Raw genomic sequence first — 23,769 nt, forward strand, 5'->3', positions numbered from 1 at the left:
TTCCCCAGTGACACAGACTTGGCCAGACTGCAGCTGTTTCAGAATTTCTGATCTCTGCTGCTTTCCCTGGCCCCGTCTGGCTCCCACGATGGACCAGGCACAGGTGAGCACAGTTGGAAAAGCAGCATCTTCTAATAATGTGTCCCTACTGAAGCCACCCTCTTTGCTCTCTCGGGATGCTGCAGACTCTGGGCCAGCCTCTTTTCCACAACTTTTCTCTGAATGAACTCTGTTACTGTTTTAGCTGAGGATTCATGGCTTAACTTTACTAGTGACGCTGGTAGGGATAGATCAGTTTTGTCTGAATAATTACTTTTGCATTCCTGAAAATTATGTGTCTGTCAAAACACTGTGATTAATTTTAATTGATCCTGAGCAGGTGCAGAGCCTGCCACTAGCCGAGGTGGGGTCAGAAACCTTGTGCAGGGTTTCTTTGTACACCAATTCTTTCGGATGTGCTGCTGGTAACAAGCAGGCCAACAGCTTTCTAAGTGTTCATCTCTATCCTGGCACTCTGCAGTGCACATCCTGCCACATGATCACTCCAGCTATCAATTTTCATCACCAAGCAGTGACCCTGAGCAATCTTTAAGGTGCTTCTATCTCTGACATAGTTCCAAAGATAAGAAGTTCAAGGTGTATGAACAGCTATGTGATGTCCCAAACCTACTCCAAAGGTGTCTGAGTCTTCATCACTTCATCAGTTTGGGCTCTTTATATGATCAAATAAAAGACAGATAGCAGGTGCACACCAGCAAGATCAACTTCCTTTGTGCTTTCAAGTGGCCCCCAAGATGTTACCCTCTCCAAACCTCCCAAATTCACAGATTTACCCAAAGTACAATGTCCACAAAAAATATGGTTTATTGGACTAGATTAAATGATGTAAGGCTTAGACATTGTTGTTTGTATTAACAATGCTCTTGCAGAGGAACATAAAATGATTTCCTGCCTCTAATGAAATCTCAGTGCAGGTAATTCATGACAAAGGGCACTGGATACTTTCCAAGTCACACAGTTTTGACAGACTAGAAGAGATATTTCATATCCAATAATTGAAACAGAATTTCAACTTTTTGCCTTGCTGAATTAATTCTGTGCTTTTGAGTTCTCTTGAAGCTATGAAGAATTATAAACTACTAGAGCTTGACAAAAGTGATCAGATTTGTAACAAAAACACAGAGACAATCATTAGAAAACACTGTACTTTACAAGTTAGGCCACATTATTTTTGACTCAGAGCATGGCTGGCAGCTAGGGAGCTGGAATAACACTGAAAAAAACCCATGAAGTGACATCAAACAGGTCAGATGAATTCTCCTTTCTCTTTTCTTACAATACATAGAAATATATTGTATCTCTCCTCAGAGTACTGTTGTGTCTGTGCAGTGGATATTGTGAGTTACATTTTTTTTCTTCTTTTTCATTGTCTTTAATGTTTATTTGCATTGTCACTATCTAAATAATTTGGGTAATGTATTCAAATGTAACAATGCTGAATAAACTGCACTGACGGTGGTGGTCGGGTTTTGTTTGTAAAGTTGTCCTGAATGAAATTCCAGACACCACTGAAGACAACACCCACCTCACAGGTATATTTACAAAACACTGCACCAGTTTCATGGCACAGATGGATTACGGATGCATTGCAACAAGCAATCACATCACTAAAATTTTAGATAAAAACCTGACTGCCATTTCTGCCCTCTCCTTTAACACTGTGGGCAGCAAAACAGTTGGACAAGCAACAAGTTTCAGTGGAACTACAATCAACAGAAAAAGACCCAGACAACCAATACATTTCCATAATAAGTTACATGTACTAAAACCAAACCCCAGCGTGTCTGGATCCTGGATTTTTCTGTGCACACCAGATCCACCAAGTGATTTTTTTGCATCTCTGTCCTTGGAGGAATGTGACATCTCCAACCTGAGGCATTCACAACCGTGCACATACAAATGGTTTTATGCATATTCCACAGGAGACTTTTCACCCACAGGACAAAGTAACAGTACAACATACTGAACAGGCTGTTGTATCCTACTGACCATCATCTTGTCAACGAAATCCATTATGCTAATATACAATGAGCTTTTTAAAACTTAAAGGAACAATACTTGCATAAACGAGTATCATTAATTTATCAATGCATACTCCAGAGTTCTTTATTGATCACGGAAAGAGATTACAGCCTAAACCAATACCAAAACCAAATGAAATTCACTCCTTCAGTTTAAATGAGAAAGGACAAGAACAAAATTAATTTCTGGCAGTGCCACAAACCATGGACTGTCACACACTTAGTGAGAGAACTGGGACGGATTAGAATTAAGCAGCTGAGACCATCTGGAAGTACCCCCAGTATTCTGAAGCAATTGTAGATGAACTACAAAAAAACAGTTTCTTATCAGAAAAATACAGTTGTTTATGAGGAGTAATCTGGCAGAGGACAGACAATGTCAAGGACTGATAAAAAACAGCACCGAAGTATGCAAATACATCACAAAATGTAATTCTTCCGGCTAAAGTAGCTAAATAAACATTTATCAGTTTATTTAACTGATAATCCAGTTATCCTAAGACAAGGTAATGAAGCAGGTTCACAGTCTCTTGTAAGGATCACAGGAATAGCTGGTGTGAAGCTTCATGAACAGCTTTGCTCTGGCACCAGGCTGTGCTCCCATGCTGAGCTCTAATGTAGAGATCGGCTGCAAGGCCTTTGCCTCATTCACATAAGGAAAATTTCCAAAGAAAGATGTCAAATCTTCCAATTGTATCAAAAAGGGGTTTATTTTAATTTACTCCTCCCCTCCTCACCGTTCCCATTCAGATTACATAAACGATCGCTAGCAGAAATGCACCTCAATCCTTATTTGCTAAAGCAGCAAATTAAAAACAAAACACACGGAGTAGTAATTAAATAGCCAAATAAAAACAGAACTCCGAGAAATGCCAAGTGCACATCTGATTCTACATCAAAACCAAAACCAAGCTGCATGGGGTGTAAAGTTTCACCCTGTACTTAGAGGCACCAAAGCTTTCAGAGAGATGTGTCCTACCCAAAGATGCACGACACCCATCTAGCTCACTTCAGTGCAGGCAGAGGTTCATGCACTGAATGAGGGCTGAGTTCTGGCACAAGGTGGTGGCACCAGCTGCTAAAGCAGAAAACCAGGAGTCTTGTCAGACCTTCAGGAAAGGCAGCAGAGGGGGCTGGGGAAAGACCTGGAAATATCAAAGATTTCTCCTGCAAAAGAGCATGAATTTCAGTTCAGTGAAGAGAAGGAGCCAGCTCATAGTGTGACAGGCTCAAGCCAGCTTTGGCACTTGTGCTACCGAAAATAATGTGGTGACTTGTCCCCAACTCAGCAGGCAACCAGGTGTGAAGGTTTATTTGCACCAGTGACCACTTAAGCAACAGCTAAGAGTTTCTTATCCCAGGGAAAGCTCACTTGCTAGCTGCAAAGCTACCCAAGTCCAGCTGATATTAAACAGAGACACGAGGTAATTATTATTTCCAGAAGAATTAACAGGCTGCCAGGGGTGACACATGAAACATGACTGAGTAGAATTTTAAAATACATAATCAAGGCTTAAAATTTGCATTGCCTTTTTCCAATTTAAACTCTGTCTAATCAAAGACAGTTTAAAAGCATGAAATGAGTAGTTTAATACTGGCTCAAAAAAAAAAAAAAAAAAATCACTGCAACAATCAAACCCTGAACATTCCATAATTAAATGGACAAGTCTCTTGGGCATGACATGGGCAGAGACCATGCTTTTTCTAGATCAAACCTGAGCAGAGATTGGAATTTGTTACTTTTCTGTAAAAAGACAAAACACGTATTTCAAGGTAGAGCTGAAGTGGTTTCAAAATAGCAATGACCCGGGTCATAATCAGAATTTTGTATATACAATTTGTATTAACTTAAAAAAATAAAGAAGTTCAAAATACCTCCAGAGAACATTTTAGGTTAGCAAAATGTCCTGTACAAAAGTAGGCCACATTTATTGGTTTAAAAGAAGTCCACAGCAGTTGGTCTCTTCTTAGCCGACAGAGTAAATGGTCTCTTCATTTGGGACTCTTTTGCTGGGGTCACTGTGGGTGACTTCAGCACCCCATGACGAGGCTTCTGTTCAGGATTGAAAGCCACACGGGTGGGCCCTTCGGGGCTCACTAATATGCTTTTGTCATTCTTTTTAAATTCTGTAGAAAAACAAGCCAACGAGTTAAAAACTGGAGTAACTGGGCCTGTCAATCAGCTGTAGAATTTCCCAGCCCCAGAAGCCTGAGTCAGACCCTCAAGCCCAGCAAGGATCAGAAGCCTAAGACTTGGCAGAGAAAAGAGGTGGTGGTGAAGCACATCTCTCAGCAGAGCCCCTTGGGGAACAGGATCTGCTGCAATCCACTGTGAGCCCTCCCCGTGGTTCCACAGACCACCAGAGACTCTGGGCCTTTTCCTCAGACACAAATGTTCCAGCTATCCTGAAAAACACCACACTGGACCTTAAAGGATGACAATGGGTAAGCAGGGTCTCTACTCTGCTGAACAGCTCTAGAGACTCTTGGCCATCCCTTCAGCCAGCAGGGAGGCATTTATTTTCATTTGGTTCAGCTGTGTTATATTAACATGGAGACATTTACCTAAATACACTGCTCTCAATTTGAACTTGACCTAATGCACACCTCAGAGAGTTAAAAAGTAGCTAAATGAATACATGGAATGTAATTCTGTGCTATGGAGCAAGACATTTATTTAACAGGGAAAACATTGCCTGGTTACAGAAGGGAAGAGACCTTTATCTATTCGTGACCATTAATAAACCACAAGCAGCCAAGATAAAAAGCAAACTTTGCTATTACAAAGCCTGATTTTATCAGCATGTCAGCACTTTTGCCCTGGGAAACAGAAGTGAGCAATGAAGACTGAAGTGCACGTGTTTCCAGAGGAGCCCTGCAAACAGGCAGCTCAGGAAGGTAAGTTCATCACCCTGCTGCAGTTTTCCATCCATGAGGCTCCTCCTGCAGGTCACTAATGCAGCACCCTGGAATTGCTCAAGTCTAGCTGCAGGGCTGAACATCCTAAACCTTACCATCTCCTCTGGAAAGGAACTTGAGGAGGGTTTGTAAACTAAATGCAAATATCGAGACAAAAAAGGAACAGAACCATCCTGTTTTAGAGGTGTTCCAGAGGTATGTGAGTGTGTTCAGCTTCCCCATTCCTCAGCCACCAGAGGGACTGTGGACACACAAACACGTATCAGACTCACCTGCAGTCATGTTTTTATTCAAGCCAAATGTGACTTTTTTGGAGCTGGGTGTCTGCAGTTTGTTCAGCTGTAAAGCAAAATAAAGACATGAAATAAAAGAATATTTCTGAGGGATTGCTTTGAGTCCTTTCACCTGCACCCCACTGATGTAAAGCAGCCTACTTCTTCCTCCATTTGCTTTAGAACTGCCCCAATCCTCTGGCACTGACTGCTGCTAAGAGGCAGAGTTTTCCTAGCCAAAAGCAAACATTCCATTTGTGCAGAAATCACATACTCTCCTTAATGTCATTACATAATTCAACAACAAACAAGAAGATATTCGTGTGTTAAACAGATTGGCCCCACTGCACTCAGGCCTCAAACTGCTAAGAGAACTTGAAAAGCTTTAAATGGTAAAAAGGTGTAGAGAAGAGGGCAGACTTTTAAAGCCCTGCACTGTTGCCACTCCACAAATGAGAAGAAATGGAGGCTCAAAGTCCCTTTGAAAAACTGAAATTAGTTTAAGCTTTTGCTTTCTTGAGAAATGAGTAGATTCAGAATGGTGCAAGTTCAACAATAAGGCTGAAAGCAGAGGGGAAGGAAGAAGAGATTTCAGAGACATCTACAGCTCATTTTCTGAAACTCTGGAACCACGTGTGACTCTGTATACAACAGGGAAACGCATCAGCACTCCCAGTCCTATCTGCTCACGTTAGGGGACCAACAGGGGGTGGAGGAGACAGCACGAGCGAGGTCACACCCTTTGCTGGGGAGCCTGCTTGGGAAGACAGCTGTCCCTAGACTCAGCTGCCCTTTGGGAGATCACCTCACCTGCATGGATGTCCTGGTGGAAGAGATGGCGCTTCTGGCTTTCCTGAAGAACACCGCCTTCGGTACGGTTGACTTTTCAAACTTGACAAAATCGCTTCCTGGTTTTGCTTTCTTTTTCTTTAATGGTGACAGAGCAGCAGTGCCTTCCTGTGAAGGAGGGAAAAGGGAAAAACGCTTCAGTACAAAGTACTGTAGTTAACTAAAAGCTGGTGCTGTGACCAGTGCTGACCACACACTCGCATCAGTCCATCATCACGTTTGGCTCCCAGCAGGTAATTTTGCAATTGGCACGACTGAAAGCAGAAGTTTAAGGCAAGCTCGGTGCAGAAATAGGAAAGTCATTGCAAAGCACAAAAGGAAGAATTTGTAAAAGATTTGCCAAGCCCGGCAGAGGGCAAACAAACACGTTTTCTCCATGTGCACGAGGATACTTTGCAACTGATCCAGCTCTCCTGCACACAAGTGATCATTTTTTTTTTTTCCTTCACCGTAAGCAAAAACTATTCTGTGGTACCTCTGGATGAATAAGATAAATAACTAATGAACAAACACAGCTTGGAGCTAAGATGGAGACATTGAAGAAAAAAATGAAGGATGAAATCTGACTATACTTTCAGAAATTCAGCTATTGTGTAGTGTACTGGTTAGCTGCCTAAAATTCATACTTTTATGGCATTTAAAGCAATTCTTGTCTCCAGTGCAAGGCAGTTCTTCGGGCTTGCACTAGCAGAGCTTTCTACCCTGCTGTCTGTGGACTGTGGTGAGGGAAAGTTCAGTTATGCTTCTCATCAACCTACAGATACGGAATTCCAAAGGCATTTACTGACAAACTGGAAAATGTACAGCAGATATGGCCTCTTTTGATTTGAAAATCACTTCTGCTTCAAATAAAAGGAAAAACCACAAGACTTTTTAGTTTTCTGAATTGTGGAGACAACTCTGAAATAATGCTGATTTTGTCTGGTTTTTTCCCTTCTCCTCCTCCTCTTTCCTCTGACTATTTGAAGCTAATTCTCTGGAGGTGTGTGTTGTCCTTGAAATCAAGAATCAAAACATGCCCCTCATTTCTGGGCATGAGGCCAGGATTGCATAACTAAAATCAGGAAATAAAACATGTTACTTCTCAAGCAAAAAACTAGCAAACAAAACTAGCAAAGCTTAATTTCCTCCTCATTTGTGCATTTTAGCTTTTCCCTGCCCTCTTCTTTCTTCCATTAGTATTCTCCCATCTCCTGATACAATTTTCAAGTATCTTTCCTTGTGTCCTCTCCTCTTCCTTTTAACACACACAACTATGTGGACTGAGCAAGAAAAAGCAAATCATATTTGCTTAGAAATTAAACTTTTGTAGACAAAGACAAACCAGATGTGAAACATGGAATATTGAGGCAACAGGAGACAAAGCCAATGGTCCCTACTTTGGAAGACTCAAAGTGAGAGAAATGCAGTTTAAATAGTGGGGAGAGAGAAACCATTTGGCTCTTCCTTCTCAGCACTTCATCATCAAAAAAATAAAAAATGTCAGTTATTTTATTACTATTTAGATAATAAATATGTAAATATTTATTACTTAAATAGTAAGAAATTTAAGTAATAAATAAATAGTAATAAATTTAAGTAATAAAAATAAATATGATTTTTTTTCTCCTGTGAAGGACTGAGTAGTTATATCTCCATATACAAGGCTGCACTACTGAAGTTGAAAACTGTAGGATTAGTTAAGTCAAACAAAAGTGAGCTCATAGGCTCATAACATGCAGTTTAAACTCTTTTTTGTACTCATAATCTCATCTGTGCTTTATGATTTTTTCCCCACCAAAGCGAGACTGTCAGCAAGACTTCCAAATATGTAACTAAATGCCTGAATGTGTTAGGGTGAATATGCACATGGGAAATGAGCAGTTAAAAAGAATTTCAGTAGCAGGAGAGGGAAGAACACCTGCACTCCCTGCACCCTCTTTCTTAGCCACACTATCAAAACTATAGAGTGCAAAATGCTTTTTGACTCTCAAACCACTGAGGAAAAAAATCAACCCTATTCTACCTATTACAAAGGAGAAAATGAGGGTGCAAGGTAGAGAGGTAAAAACAAAAGGTTGTTTCCAAACTGCAAGGCGAACATTTTTGAAGAAGGCATCAGACCTTCCTAGTGAACAAACACAGTATTGTCTTTATAAAAAACGGGACCATTCATAAATGTGACCACACAGCCACCGATGAGATTAAAGGTCACAGTGTCATATTCTCTACTCCAGTGCTCCAATGTCTATTCTCTTTCCCCAAATACTTCCCCCAGAGAGTTTTTTGGTTTTTTTTAAGATGGAGCAGTGAGTGAGCAAAAGAAGCCACTCCTGGAATTGCTGTGGGCAGTTTCACAAGGAGCTGATCCTATTCTTTCATGCTGCTGCAGAAGGGATGTTCCATCTTCCCATTTCTCGCTGTTTCGCCAAAATATGAAGCCTTTTGTGAGCACGCTGTAAAGCTCAGAGACCCAATGCAAAAGAATAATTAACCCAGCGACCAAAGAAAAAAAAACAGACAGAAAAAGACAGCCCCATTTTGCCCCTAACACCCCATTTTTCAGCTGGATGGGCTCTTCCAGCTGAGTGGCTGGCACAGGATTTAGTGTCACTGTACAGGAGGGTGTGGCAATGTAGCAGTGTGTGGATTTCTGGGCAATCAAGTTCTTTTATGGTGGCAATGCATGACGACATCAGCAAGCAGCCATGCAGGCCCATGCTCAGAAAGCTAAAGCCTTATTTGAAAATGAGCCTGGCAGTTCCTGAAGCAGGCAGAGAAAAGAATGAGATGTACATACCACCTTCCTGCTTTTCTTGCATACGGTCTCCAGAACCCCGTTGCCTTCCACAGACATTAGCACCTCTTTGGCTTTTCTCTTCTTTTTCAGAGTTGCTGCATTCTGACTGGAGACTTTCATCCCTTCCAAACCAACTAACTTTGTCTCTGTCTTTAGCGTGACCTCTCTGGAGGGGGCAGATTCAGCCCCTGCCTTTCTTGGCAGGGTCCCCAGCAAGCCTTCCTTGCTGGGTTTCAGGTCAGTTTGCTGCACAGGGGGATCCCCATTCACCAGGACAGCTCCTGCTTTCTGCTTCTTTTTCACAGCCTTAGGAGGTAATGGTGAGACAGATGGGCTGACATCCTCTGCTGCACTGGCTGGTCCATTCTGACACGCTGGTTTTGCAGGAACATTCTGCACTTTTGGCTTCATTTTCTTCAGCTGGCTCTTTTTACTCTGTTCTGCGTCAGTCAGACTGTTCTGCACACAGATACTGTGATTTTCTCTGGTGTCAGTTGCTACATTTGTGGTCTCCCTGGCCTCATTTACTAGCAATTTCTTTCTCTTCCTCTCCGTGTTATTTTCTGGCACCTTTTCCTGGCTAGAAGTATTGGATCCAGATGTTTCAGCTTTTCCCTCTTCACAGTTTCCATCAGCTTTTCCAGAATCAGCACTTGGGCTGTCCCTCTTCTTCCTTTTTTTCCGCTTCCTCAGGGGAACTGATGGCACCTTCACACTTGACAGCTCTTCTTTATCCTCTAAATCCATCCCAAAAAGAATGCGTAACACACATGTGAAACACAAAGGTACCTACAACAACTGAATTCTATTCTATTTTTGTTTTTTTCTTATAAAATTGGTGCACCAATTTCCCGTTATCAGCCTGCACAACAGTTTCACTGTTACAGCTGCTCAGGACACTGCAGTCTGATGATGTCTGGCCTAATTAATACTTTGCTAATTTTGCCTTGTCACAGGTAAGATCTAAACCATTCCCTGTGGTATCCCTATTTTGCATAGCAACATCCCTAAAAAGAGTTATTACCCACTTGTTAAACCCATCAGAAGGGCAGCTCAGGGGTTCAGTATTCCAACATCCCCAAATTCTTATATTCTAGCACTTATCCTGTTTTAAGACTGACATGTTTCTGCTTTCCTACAGCAAATGCACCTGCTCAAAAGAGCAAAGCAAACAGCTGCTTCCAGTTCTATTTTTGACTGAAATTTTTGAGGTGATGCTTGCCTCAGAATTGGGAAGAGAACTCCCCTCACTTTCAAACAGAACTTAATTTCACATTTAACCTTCCTCACAACAGGATAAAAATCAGCACATCCTGAACAATAGTGCTGCCTTCCTCAGAACAGCTTCTATCTGACACCTTGCCAAACTGCACAAGTCACTGCAGATTGTCTCTCTCTCCCAAATATTGATCTTGCCTTACCTTTTACTTTTTCCAGCTCGCTTTGCTGCCAAGGCTTGACAGCTTTTTTCTTTCTCTTTCGCCTACCGGATTCGTCGTCATCTTCATCTGTAGAAACATCTTCAGGAATATCCTGGGGGAAGATTCCTGTTGAGGAAGGATACGGTATCAGAAAACTGAGAGTCCTACTTCTATGAACAGTTATGCTGTTCATATACAGCACAACTCCTACAGAAAGAAAAAAAACAACTTCTTTTTTCCCACCCAACCTTAAAGAAAATCATACGACTGGTTCCTATTTGTTTAAGCAAGAATAATCATCTTTCATTTAAGGACTAAGTACTGGGTTGCTCAAATTGTGAGGGGAATTTGGCCATGTCACAAAAAATGTGTAATGTGTCTTAATGAGATTTTAAAAACCCACAAAACCCCCAATACAAGATTCTTGAAATACACATTAAAAAGAGGAAAAAAAAGAATTCCAGTACACATTGTAAAGGAACATTATATATCATTTAATGGAAAATAACTACTGTCTCTGTTTGCTGAGAACAGAATTCAGTCCTTACCTTCTGCTAAGTCCTGGAACCTGTAGGTGAGAGGAAGGGAGAAAAGAAAACCCAAAACATTATTATTTATTCAGTACCAGTAATAACACTAGCAGAACAGCATCACTGTACTTCTTATGGTTTTGTCAAAATAGAAACAACGTATTTTTGCATAGGAAGTTACAAACACCAGAAGAGTGTGCCTCAGAAATCCCCAAAGTCAAATCAAATCACTGAAAGTATTGAGAAAACAGCCATTTTACACTTTTCCTGCATCTGTTCCTTGCATCACACCCAACCTGATGCCACATCCTGCACACTGGGCAGGTAAGCCCCAGCTGGCTGCAGTTGTCTGGTACCAGTGAGGAACAGCATGACAATGTCAATTTGTCAATGAAAATGAGAGGTTGGCAGAAAGAAAAAAATCAAAGTAGCGTAGGACAAGGTGTATTTCAGCAGAACTCACTTTTTGACCAGCTTGTACAGCCGCTTTCTGTTCAGGGAAGGTATATTTTTCTTGCTTGCAAATTCAAAGATTTTGTCAGCAACAGCCTTGTAATCAAACTGTTGGAGGAAAGTACAACACAGCTGTCCTTAGTTTATCCACGCAAGACAACCCAGGGCAACTAGTGTCACAAATATATCAAGTATTAAGTTCAATAGGTAAACTGTAAAGATACACATCTTGAAACAGACACTTCCTTTAAACCCCAAATGTTTTCCTCCGTTGAAATTTACGCCCCCTTCACACACGGACTTGTACAGATGGCTGCTTCATTAACAGAACAGCTGAACTCGGTATCACTTCCTCAAATGTTCCTAACCTTAATTCTTACTCATGAGAGAAGCCAACCCACTTCAAAACTCCCATAAATATTTAGCTGAGTATCAGATTTAAAGTGTGCCATGACCTAATTCTTGCTTAGAAGCCACAGATGCATGAAGTGTATCCACCTGCATGTTTGATGGGAGGATCTGTCAGAATCACTACACTGCACTGGCCCTGGGTCTAGAAAACCCAAATTGTAACATATTACTCTCCTATGTATCCCATCATCAACATTCAATGAAAATTAGGCTGGTTGCTTCCCCACCCTCACTGACTTGGCTTTTAGCACACACATTTTTTAACTCTTGAAACAGGAAGGGGGGAGCAGAAGACAGAAGGCATGGGAGAGAGGAAAGAGGAATTTAGATATGGATTTATTTTACCACCAGAATGCACATTACATTTTACTACATATTTTACTACTCCCAGAATATACATTACATAAATACTACCTTACAATAAATCAGAAGATTTAAATTTTGTAACATGTTTATCCATTAACACCCTTTACTTCTGTACCTCTTGAAAGAGATGGGGAAAAAAGAGAGCAGAAATATCAGTAGCAGAGCAAAAGAGCCACAAACCTGAAGAACAGTCCCAATCCCATCATCAGCGTTTTCATTGACATCCTCTGTTTTTTCAGAGTTCTGTGCTGATTTTCTTGACAGACATCTGTCTGATATTATAGAAAAAAGACTGAATATCAATGCTTTGTCTGAGATAGTGACTCCAAAAGAACAAGCTTTATTAAGCACATCTGAAGGGAAAACACAATTATCTTTACAACACCCTCGACATGTGTCTGATTGGTTCAGAGCAGAAATGTATTTTCAGGAAACAGGATATTCCATCCTAGCAACTCTTACCTGGGCAATTTAGAGTTCCTCCTTACCTTTGGTTTTAAGCATCTCTTCATTTTCCTGTTTGCCTTCCTCAGAAGCATTCTCCTCATCACTGTTGGTACCCAGCTCTTTCATCAGGTCCTCGATGGCGAAGGGGGACTGATCCACGATCATCTCAAAGACACCGGTGGCCACAGCGTGGAGCACACGCCGACTGTGCCACAGGAGAGCAGGGTGAGCCCAAGGCAGACCATAAACACCCTCCCCTCTCATGGTAAAAATGTGGCAATTTCAGGGAAAACGGATGAGAAAGAAAGTGGAAGAACACCGAGCTCTTCAGATGATGAAAGTGAACCTGTTACTCCCTAAACAGAAGTCCTTTAATCCAAGCAGTGCCCTGCTAATGTGCCCCTCTTAAATTTCACTCTTTATATGCTGACCTATATTACACTGCAAAGAAGCAGCTCAGCTGCTCTATGCATTAAAAAATTGAAATAACTGGCCAAATTACCCAACAAAGGTTGATAGAGTTCTTATAAATCCATGGAGACTATCTGTAACTTTGATAAGCACAAGTTATCTTCAAATGACTGTTCACATTGCTGGTAAAATACCCTTCTTTCTCTACATTCTGAAATTATGATTATTTCATCCATTTATTACCACATTCAGAATTTCCTAATTTTTAAAAAATATTTATTCTTTCATTAAACTTACTCCTTTGATTTGGCAGCAATTTTGCAGAAAGGTTCGATGAACTTGAGATTCTGGTCTGCTGTGAGCTGATTGATTAGAAAAAAAAAAGTGAGAACAGAAAATGCTGTTATGTGTACACTGAAATTCCTTGAATATTGGTGTTTGTACAGGAGTTGGTGTTGGGGGATGTTCTTTAACAGCCTTTCAGCATATTATCTAATTCCAAGTGGCAGAGTTATCCAGGGCCTTTTTGTTACCACTGCTACCACTAACATCCAGATATTCCCTGGAAGTATTATCAAAACACTGACTGCCTTGCAGAGTTTATTCTGCTGAGTAGAGAAATACAACAAAGCTCCTTACTTTAGATAAGGAATGACAAGGCAGAGAAAGCTTAAATAATTTTGTGTACTTTCCCAAAGGTGTGTAGCAGAAAAGAGTAAGATTTGGGTTTCTCTTAACTGGGCTGCTTGCACCAAAACCCTCTCAGCTACAGTAGAGCTAAGACTCTTCTCTTCAAAATCCAATTTATGAGCATCATCTGTGATTTCAAATAGTCTGGGGGACTTGCTCCCCTCTCCAGGTTTCCAGTGAGTGCCTTAGCTACAGCTGCAGAAATTATCTGGGCTCCAAGTGCCCACACTTCTCTGGTGCAGACTTCTTCTCTCTTGATCCACAATCCAGAACCTCAAAACCTGCAGGCAGGATTGGTTTGAATACTGACTGCAAGGAATAGGAATGGAAAACTGCTGACAGTTCTCCATTGCAAGGAGAAGTATCAGAGGCCAGAGACAGGGGGAAATAACTGAGGAGAAGCTTGTGATGAATGTGGGCAGCAGGAAGGGTGGAGGACAGCAGAGATGCTCCTTGGCTTTGCTGCTGCAAAACCCTGCACCACTGGAACAGCAGCCAAAATTAAGGGCCAAAAATTAACTGTCACAGCAACACACAGCAGGGCAAGACAGATGTTACCAGCAAAACAAACATCTGGATGTGGAGGGTAAACTGCACAATGCACAGACAACAATAAGCAAATTTTAGACAACTGTGAAAGCTCAGTTTCCTCCTCTATTTAGGTGTTACACAACGGGCCAAGAGGAGGCTTTATGTCAGCCTTTGCAAAAGTAAACACTGGAAAACATGTTCACACAAGGGAAATTACAGGGAGTCCCCTCTGAAACAAACAAATGAGAATAGTCTAACTTTTCTATCACTACTTTTCCAACCTCAATTTGGAGCAGCATAGCAGTGCTCAGGAACTTGAGACAAGCTACCATATTCCCATTGTCAAAGGCATGAATAAAAGTAAAAGCACAACTTGTACTAAGTCACTTTCTTCATGCTTACTCAGTGATGTTATATTTAAAATCATTAAAAATTACATAATCTAAAAATTACGTTTCTTCTAAGATGCTTCATGCCACAGTTAATATCAATCAGGAATAAAATGACAAAGTGTTTTCCAACCTCCTTTGCACCAACTTTAGCCAACTCATCCAGAAAGATATCAATGAAATGGAACTTTATCCCAGTGGGAGAATTGCTGTCTGGGTCCATAATTTCTTTCATTAACAGCTGCAGCAATGGTTCAACTAGACTGGAAAAAAAAAATAAATAGGAAAAAAAAGAACAAGATATTCAGATTCAATTGCTCATGTCTTATATGCTTTGAAAACAAACTCTTGTCTTGAAAACAAACTCCACTTATTTACATTTATGGACAGCTATCCAATTTGACTTTTTTTTCCTTCTTTTTTTACTCTGAGGCCTATCATTGCTATCCTTCAGGAAAGTGAAGTTTTCTATATTCCAAACTTTCTTCCTTGGCATTCTTTGGGACTACTGCAATTTTGCCCAGAACAAGCACTTTTCAGTCCCAAAGAGAATTCAGAACATTGAAAACCTATAAACATTCTTTCAGTTTTACTTTAATACACCTTTCTTCAAAAGCATTTTAAAAGACAAGAGGGAAGAAAGTCATGCTAGGCAGCTTCTCAGCTCCACTCAGGAGGGAAAGGCAGTTCTTGAACTCCCTCACTCTGCAAAGAAAGGAATCATGATCCTCTCTTCCCACACTGCCTCCTTCCAGTGAAAGGTGGAGGCCAAAGCCATAAGAAACCTTGTCAGGGATTGGTTTGGGTGACCATGTGTGTGGGAAGAAGAACTTCAGCTTTAACAAACCTCCTCCCACACTGTCTGCTCCTGTCAAAGAACATTTTCCTCTCTTCATCCTGAGGCCAGTTACCCAGTGCAAAATTAAGGTGGAAGAGGAAGGATGGGGTGTTCTTTAACTCTGCGGTCCTTTCTGTTTCCACAAAAACATGCCTGCGTGCATCCCACATTTCAGAGCGTGACAGAGAGAGAAAGGATTACCTTAACACTGGGTTATCAAGCACTTTCAATTCAAAGATTAAATCTCTTCATCAGTTTAAAGACAACAAGCTTAGAAGTGGCACAAAGGCCCTAGACAGAGCAAATGACTGCAATTGTTTGCCTTTTAATAGAATATGGAAGAAATACAACCAAAACCACTGATGTTTACAAGAAATAGGAGGCTAGCTTACAATTAAGGAGTTCTGTCTTAACAGAAGTCACCATGGTTAACAGCAGTAAAATAAACACTTAATAAAAAACCTCAGAGCCAATCAGAAAACCATAAACAAACAAAAATATTCCTTTTCCGTGTTTTCTGGGATGCAGGTTCCCTGTCTAGTCTCCCTGTAAATGATATTTCATTGATATTTCATCTCTTCTGGCTACAACAGAAAATTAAATACATTAAACTGTATTTCATTTAATGACGTGTAACACCTTACTGTGCTATTAAACAAAGTTATATGAAGAACAAATAAGCCTTAATGTTAAGACTTCATGACAGTGGGGTCTATGGAAAAAAAAAAAAAAAAGAATCTATTAAATGAAAACGTATTTGAATATAGGTATATTGGGTGACTTGTTTATGATGCAACAACATTCAGAAATCTGCTTACCCCTCATCCCATCCACTTCTTTTCAGCACTTCAAAGGATTGCCTCAAAATCAGACGCATCAGCTGCAAAGCACAAAATCTGTTAAACATGCTGTTTATGAAAACAGGTAAAGGAGTCACTGTGACTGTAATATGAACAGATTTCTTGGTTAACCTTTATAGCACAAAGTGGAAGCTGCCCCACATGAATGTTTTGACAGATTGTCTGTCACGTAACGCAACAGAAGGGCGCTGCGAAGCAAAAAAGACAACAAACTATTTTCATATGTTAAGCACAAAAAGAATCCATGATCATTTCTACTATACAGCTTTCTCTTGATTCACAGCCCTGATTTCTTCATTAAGTGCTGCCTTAATCTAGGAAAAGACACAGCTTAAACTGGACACAATATGAGACAGATGGTGGCAATAATAATTTAATCTACTTTAAAATTGCACTGAGACAGTCACATGTAAAACAGCCACATTCAACTGGCTCAAAACACTTCACTTACTGAAATAACTTGTATCTGCTAATACTGGGAAAGAAAAACCACCAGTGAGTGTGCCTGCAATTAACTTCTTTCAAAGAAGAAGATAATGGGATTTTGTTCTTTACAAAGGTATGCTTTCTAAGATTTTCTTCCTGTTTTAATATTCTGCTTCCTACAGAAAGAATTCTGACTACTGAATGTAGTACAGTGGATACTTTACTGGGGGAAAGTTGGGGTTCTAGTGCAGAGTCATAAAAGAGTCTTGAAAGAGTCTGATCTAAACAACTCACCAGGCAGCAACTGACAGAAGGAGAGGACACAGGCTCAAGCTGTGCCAAGGGAAACATAGGTTGGATATTAGGAAAAAGTTTTTCACTGAAAAAATAATAAAGTACTGGAATGATCTGCCCATGGAGGTGGTAGAGTCACCATTCCTAGATGTGTTTAAAGAAAGCCTGGATGTGGCACTCAGTGCCATGGTTTAGTTGAGGTGTTAGGGCTGGGTTGGACTCAATGATCGTGGAGGTCTCTTCCAAACCAGTGATTCTGTGTGAAATCTGTGTTCTGTGTGAACTGATGTTGATACTGATGTGTTCTTTGAGACAATATTTATATTCCAGTATAGAAATCAACGAGAAAAATCACTGTGTTAGAAGGGAGAGCCCTTGAGCATGATATAAAATGTACTGGCTTTTAGATTCATACAATGGTGAGTGAAAGCCTTTAAAACAAACATCTCTTGCAATGTGTCAAGAAGATGACACATTGTCTTCTCTTACAATACACACCAATGCATGTGCAGACAGAGCTGCCTTCCAGCACACCAGCACCACGCATTTTCCAGGAGAAAACACCACCCAGAGAGGGATAATTACCATGTAGTACTTGTCCAGACGCAGATTGTCAATCCCGTTCCATTCCCGGTTCATCGTCTGCCAAAATGTCTGGATGAACAGGTGCCCTGCAAGGGAGCAAGGAAAAACACCTGCACGTCTGGCACAGTGCTAATTTAGATTCTGCTAATCTGAAAGAATCTCAAGAGAGGGATGCAGCTCCCTAGGACCCTCCTAGTGACAGGGACAGAGCTGTGGGAAGACAGGCTTGACACTGGTATGAGAATCAATTAAACTTGAGAACAATACAAGAAAAGGCACACAGCTACTTTTAAAAACAAGTTTAATTACAGGGACAGATTTGTATCTATTTTGTGCTATATACACACAAGTTTGAGCGAAATATTCCATTTCATAAGCATTTTGAATACCACGGGCTTAACAGCTCATGAGACAAGGTTGGTTTTGAGCAGGAATTACACAGAACAGTCTATGCAGAATGGAAAAGTAAAGGGACAAGTTTGTTTTGCTACCTGTCCTGAAAAACCTCATCTGTATCACACTGAAGATGCAACTCTCCTCCTGCACTAACCAGAAAAAACCTGCAGCTTATGCCTCCCTTAATGCAATCACACAGACCAGATGAACAGAAAGGAAAGAAAAAAACACCAAAACCACCCTGTCTGTCTGTCTTTATTCTGGCACTGTGACAGTGGAATCACCAAAGAGGGAAGTACCCTACAAACCATCAGGTAATTAAACAGTACTCACGAGCCTCTGTGTTCTGAAACACGTGGACAAGCTGTGAGATATTGGCTGCAAGTTCCTCCTAGAAGTAAATAAATATAATTAGCGTAGCATGTTTTAGAGTTTGGTCTTCTCACTAAACACATGACCAGCAAACAGCAAGAAGTATGAATTTCATGAAACATCTCTCAAAATAAAAAAATATTCTCTCAACAGCTGCTTGAGTATTGCAGTTATCCTTGCACTGGGACTAGGTCAGCTGGAAGAGAAGTTTCAAGGGTATCAAAACCTGTTCATTTTACCAGATCTCTGCACTAATCATCTTTTTGACAGTGGACAAAATTAAATTAGGAGAAGAACCCCATGTATTTGAATTATTAAATGATGAGAAACCTACAGGACACTGCTCTCATATAGGTTTCTGCAGAGGGGTGTGAGCTGTGTGTGAGATAAACCCTGTTCATGCAGAGAAGTGATCTGAAAATTGAGGTCACTGAGAGCTGGTACTCCAAAACCAGTATCTCTGGAAACTGAGGAGACAAACTAGAAGTCAACGAAAATATGCAGTAGGGACAAAGTTGGTAGTAGAGGAAGTGCTACTGAACTACCAGAGGAAAAGGAAGTGTGGAACTCTCACACTGAAATCTGCACAAATGTTGTAGCTGGAGTTAAGGGCAATCTACTCTTACTGCTTTAGGTACACAAAATCAGCATTTCATGAGGCATCTGTTTTAGCTCTCCTTCTGAAAGGCAAACAGCTACACCTGCCCCTCAGAAGGAGACTCCAAAGGTGATCTGTTCATGTACAGATCACCGAGTTACAGCCACCTCTTCTCCTGCATGTGCCACAGAAAGGCTGCAGGGGAAGGGAAAGAAAAGAAAAAAAAAAGAAAAAAAAAGATCATTTTCCCCGTTCTAAATTAGTATGTCCCTAGAGTGTATTTTGGAGGGGCTTCCTCAAGCAAATACAAACCCAGTTGCAATACCTGAAGCAGAGGTTTATCCTGCATCCACATACAATAGAAAAGGCCCTTCCATATTTTCAGCAGTTCTTCTTGACTGAAGCCACCTACGGTACAGAATAAGTCTGAATGAAAGGGAAAAAACACACACTTCCACCAAAACATTTTAATGTAGTTCCCTCTGTTCCCTGTTTTCTGTTTTGTTTTTGTTATTTTCTCTCGCTCCTATTGTAAGCACATTTAGTGGAAGGCAATTTGGCACAGAACAGTGATTCAGTGACTGTAAGCTTGTACCTTGTACTGAAACAACAAAGATTTCAAAGCAATCACAGGTAAAATGAATGCCAGGATAATTCTGATAAATGTCTCTGGCATATTTATAACACCAAGTCCGAAAGAAATTTTTAATGAGAGTATCAGAAATAGTTTTACAAAAGACTTTTTTGTTTGTTTGTTTTGTTGTTTTTAACGAAAGTCTCACTTTACCAACAATTTTACTCCTTACTAGGGGTTTGTTTTGATAGAATAAACTTCTAGCAATTAACACATTTATCTCTACATTAAACTTTATAGTCAAAGAGCTTGAGCAACTATAACAAAAGTATTTCTGATATAGTTAATCTTGGGATGTAGTAACACCTGAATTTTAACAGCAAAAAATATTTTCACATTCCAGAAGTGAAGTACTACATGTAAAGTCACTAACACCTGCTCAAGAATGGGATTTTTCATTACATGAGCCAAATTTCTGTGAGGTAAAATTGTAACAGTACATTGTTACAAGGCAGCTACAATGACCTGCTACAGCTATTTTCAAACTATGGCCTATTAAATACTCCCAAGCAATCTCATGAAACATCACTTTGAAAAGGTTAGCATCTTCAGTAAGCTCAAATTTTCTCCAAAAAGATCACAGTCTCAGGGGTCTGCCAGTCAAAAAGCCTGAGACCCAGTGCATGATCTAAATTGGGCACCTTCTCCTTGGACCAAATAATTTGAAAGCAATTATCACTCAGACAAAAACACCTGCAAACATGTTAGTCCTGCTTGCTTAAAAAGAAAAGAAGTGAGGAAATATGCAAAACGATATGTAGGAAGCAATGTGTCCAGTAATATTAGGCATTAATTACAAATTTAACTTAGATTTGACAGTACTGTTACAGTAAAATATGAAACAATTTGATTCACTGATTTAATATTAATTGAAATATTAAAATTCATAACATTTCTTAAGGGAATTATATGTGATATACTAACTGGTAAGAAGCAGTTTTAACCTCACAGGCAGCATTAACCCTACAGAGGCATCACCTATAAATGTGGCTCAGGAGCTCACAATTGAAACAGAATTATTCAGGTTGGAAAAGACCTCTCAGATAATCACTGCCAAGGCCACCACTAAACCATGTCCCCAGGTGCCACATCTACACATCTTTTAAATGCCTGCAGGGACACTGACTCCACCACTGCCCTGGACAGCCTGTTCCTGTGCTCTGAGGGAAGAAAACACAGACTTTCACAGGGTTGCTTTTCATACACATAGGGCTTTTTAAAGTGTCCATTTGACATAAGACTCTGACCAAAAATTAGAGCAATTTTCTTATCCTAGTGGCTCAAGAGAGTAGTTTTAAGATTGTTTTCTGTTTTTCAACTTTATGTGCTGTCCCCAGCCACAGCTGGCAAACAATAACCATTAAAGCAAGGTTATTTTAAAACCTGAATGCATTGGATTAGCAACTACAGTGCCCAGAACGGAAGGCTTTCTAAACCTTAAACCCATCCCGAGTGTGAGTTTGGCTTTAGGGCTTGAATTGTAACTGTCCCTATGCACAGTAACTCTGTTCTACGGATTGTGGGAGCTGGGATTAACACTTTACAACCACTCACAGATACTTTAATGCAAGCCTTGTCAGCATTTCTGTTTGGGAGTTAGGCTGCTTTGACACTGCTATCATTGAATTTGTTACAATTTTTCCTATTCTAGATAATTGCAAAAGACCAGGACCACACAGGCACGTTTCAGTGGAAATTACATTAATGCTTTACAGATCCAGGCCCAAGTAAGGGCAGCTCTGTCAGACAGAAAACCCTCCAGCAATCTTCCCTCTTTTACTAGAAGATATTTCTGTTTACTATTCTTTCATCGATTCATTTGGTAGTTCAATGCCTTCCACAGAGTTTAACTTCTTGCTGAAAATTAAAAGCTCTGGCTCTCTGAAGAAGCTCAGCCCTAGCACAGACCACACAGAGCAGTCCTGTCTACCTTTATAAAACACGTGAGAGCCCTGAACATCAGGTGAACCCCAGCACTTCTTCCCAAAGCCAGCACATTCTCAACTCCTCAGGTTAGGGCATCTTACCTGGGTTGCCTGATGTGTGAGCCTCATCCCCCTCAGAACCCTGGCTGGGTATAAGGCTGCTAATTAATAAAAAACTTAAAGAAACCTCCTCTCTCCTGAACATGCTTTTTCTCCAAGCCCAAAGAAGTTAATCTTTGTTTCAATGCTACCAGTTTGGATAGTACCTAACAGCAAGTAAATCTAAGAGCTCTGGAAATTAGTCACCCTTGTTTCCTACTCATTTGCATTCCACGGTGTGCTGATTTTAACATGCAAAATGTTCCCAGTCCAACTGAGCAATTTCCCTGTGATGGTTTCATGATGTCTTAAAGCAGTGCCTGAACCTGCAGCCTTTTCCCTCAGTTATGGGCACTCCTGGCCTGCTTGTGGCTGCTTCCACAAACCTCAAGGAATCTGCACTTTGCAGTGAGATGCACAGAGCACTACTGAACACAGAGTCACCCTTAGAAAGTCTTCAGAGCTAAAAAAAAAAAAAATAGAAAGTACTTGGGAGGTACATGATATACACCATCCTAGTCCCCAGGCAATGCCAAGATCTATGTTAACTGTCAGGAATGGGATAATGACTGTTTGGTTCCCTGCTCTGAGCCTGTAAGGCTGTTCTAGGTGTCCTTCCCTCTGTCAGACGTGGCGAATGGGTCAAATACTTCTTGGAAAGGTGAGAAACAATATTCATTCTACAGTCTTAACAAGGACTTCACTGAGGTCCAACCAGCACTTCAGCTGCAGTTTAGCTCTTGGGGTCAGCTCTAGGCTGGTTCCCCAAAGCCATATATATAATATACACTAATATATAAAATATAAATGCAATATGCAATATATAATTTATATATATGGGAATAGCATATAAAACAGTTTATAAAATGTATGTTTTATATAAATGAAACATAAAATACAGATTATAATATATATAATTTAAGGTATAGGAGTAACACACATCCATGTGGAAATTGTGCACATGAGGCACTTTCAGGTGCAGGAAGCTTCAGACTGGCCTTGCCAGCTTCAAACTGATTCCAGGGACACCACTGAGCTCCTAGTTCTAAGGTGCTGATATAAAACCCCAAGTAGAATTTTTGGAAAAAAACATAGAAAAAAAGTTTTTGATAACACGAAGTGGAGGTAACAGGTAACCCCAATGGGTTACACAGAATCAGCTGCAATTACACAAGTGCTGAAACATAACTTAGCTTTCCTCAATTCCCTCCGAATATCAGTCATGGAAACAGATGTCACCTCACAGAAACAACAGAAGATAAAACTTTATGCTGCATATAAAGAGATGTTTCCAGCCTGAATCAGTTCAGTGCATTTATGCCCTGTTCTTTGGGAACACGAGCCATCCTGCTCCCATCCCGGATTTATTAATGCTGCCAGCAAGACCCTCCCTGGATGCAAGCTGATCCTTCCCGAGCCCCTCCAGTGCCCGGAGCTACTTCCCGAGCGAGGATCCTCAGGTGCTGGGGCTGCGCCTGCGGCAGCACCGGGGCGACACGTGCGTATATACAAGGAAATATATTAATCACAGTAAGAAAAAAAAAAAAAAAGGCAAAAAGCAAAGTAAAAGAAAAAAAAAAAAAAAAAGGAAGAAAAAATAATTAAAAAAAAAAAAAAAAAGCCCGAGAAGAACCCCCGAGGAGGCGTGCCGGGCTGAGGGCGCACACGTGGTGCTTCCTTCCCTTCCCATGCCGTCCGTCCGCCGGGGCCGCCGCTCCCCACGCCACGGCGCCGGGACCTGTTCCTGTTCCCATCCCCATCCCCGTCCCTACCCCGGTCCCGGTCCACTCCCCGGCCCCCGGGCCGCCCCGGTCCGTACCGGCGGGGCGCTGGGTCCGCACGCCGATGTAGCCCCGCAGCTTTTTGAGGGCGCGGTCTCGGATGCGCTTCTCGTTGGCGGCCAAGCGCTGCGCGAACTGCACCTCGGGCGGCTGCACGGCCGCGGGAGCCATGGCCCGACCCGGCCCCGGCCCCGGTCCGCTCCTGCCCCGCTCCCGGCCCGTCCTGCCCACGCCGGGCTCCGCCTGATGCCGTCACGGACGCCGGGCTCTGCCGTCACCGCGGGGAAGGCGGGGCGGCCGCAGGGATGGCTGCGGGAGCATCGCGGGGCCCGGGGCCCAGCGGCACCGGCCGGGGTCCCCCGGGGACCTCCACCGGCTCGGGCACCCCGCAGATCACAGAGTCATTGAGGAT

General features: G+C 41.4%; 1 protein-coding gene across 1 annotated transcript; it reads right to left on the reverse strand.

Moving 5' to 3' along the window:
- Positions 1–874: 874 nt before the first annotated feature.
- RRP1B (ribosomal RNA processing 1B) lies at positions 875–23,549 on the reverse strand. Its single transcript, XM_040056268.2, has 16 exons — positions 23,396–23,549; positions 19,244–19,326; positions 18,282–18,339; positions 17,553–17,638; positions 16,206–16,267; positions 14,683–14,812; positions 13,237–13,301; positions 12,570–12,733; positions 12,262–12,353; positions 11,315–11,412; positions 10,870–10,889; positions 10,322–10,447; positions 8,901–9,637; positions 6,083–6,229; positions 5,273–5,339; positions 875–4,208 (listed from the first exon to the last, which is right to left on the reverse strand). The coding sequence occupies exons 1-16, from the start codon at positions 23,526–23,528 to the stop codon at positions 4,018–4,020; spliced, it is 2,259 nt and encodes a 752-aa protein (XP_039912202.1). The 5' UTR covers positions 23,529–23,549; the 3' UTR covers positions 875–4,017.
- Between the last annotated feature and the right edge of the window lie 220 nt (positions 23,550–23,769).

The sequence above is a fragment of the Hirundo rustica genome, chromosome 2 (assembly GCF_015227805.2).
Source record: "Hirundo rustica isolate bHirRus1 chromosome 2, bHirRus1.pri.v3, whole genome shotgun sequence".
NCBI classification, from domain to species: domain Eukaryota; kingdom Metazoa; phylum Chordata; class Aves; order Passeriformes; family Hirundinidae; genus Hirundo; species Hirundo rustica.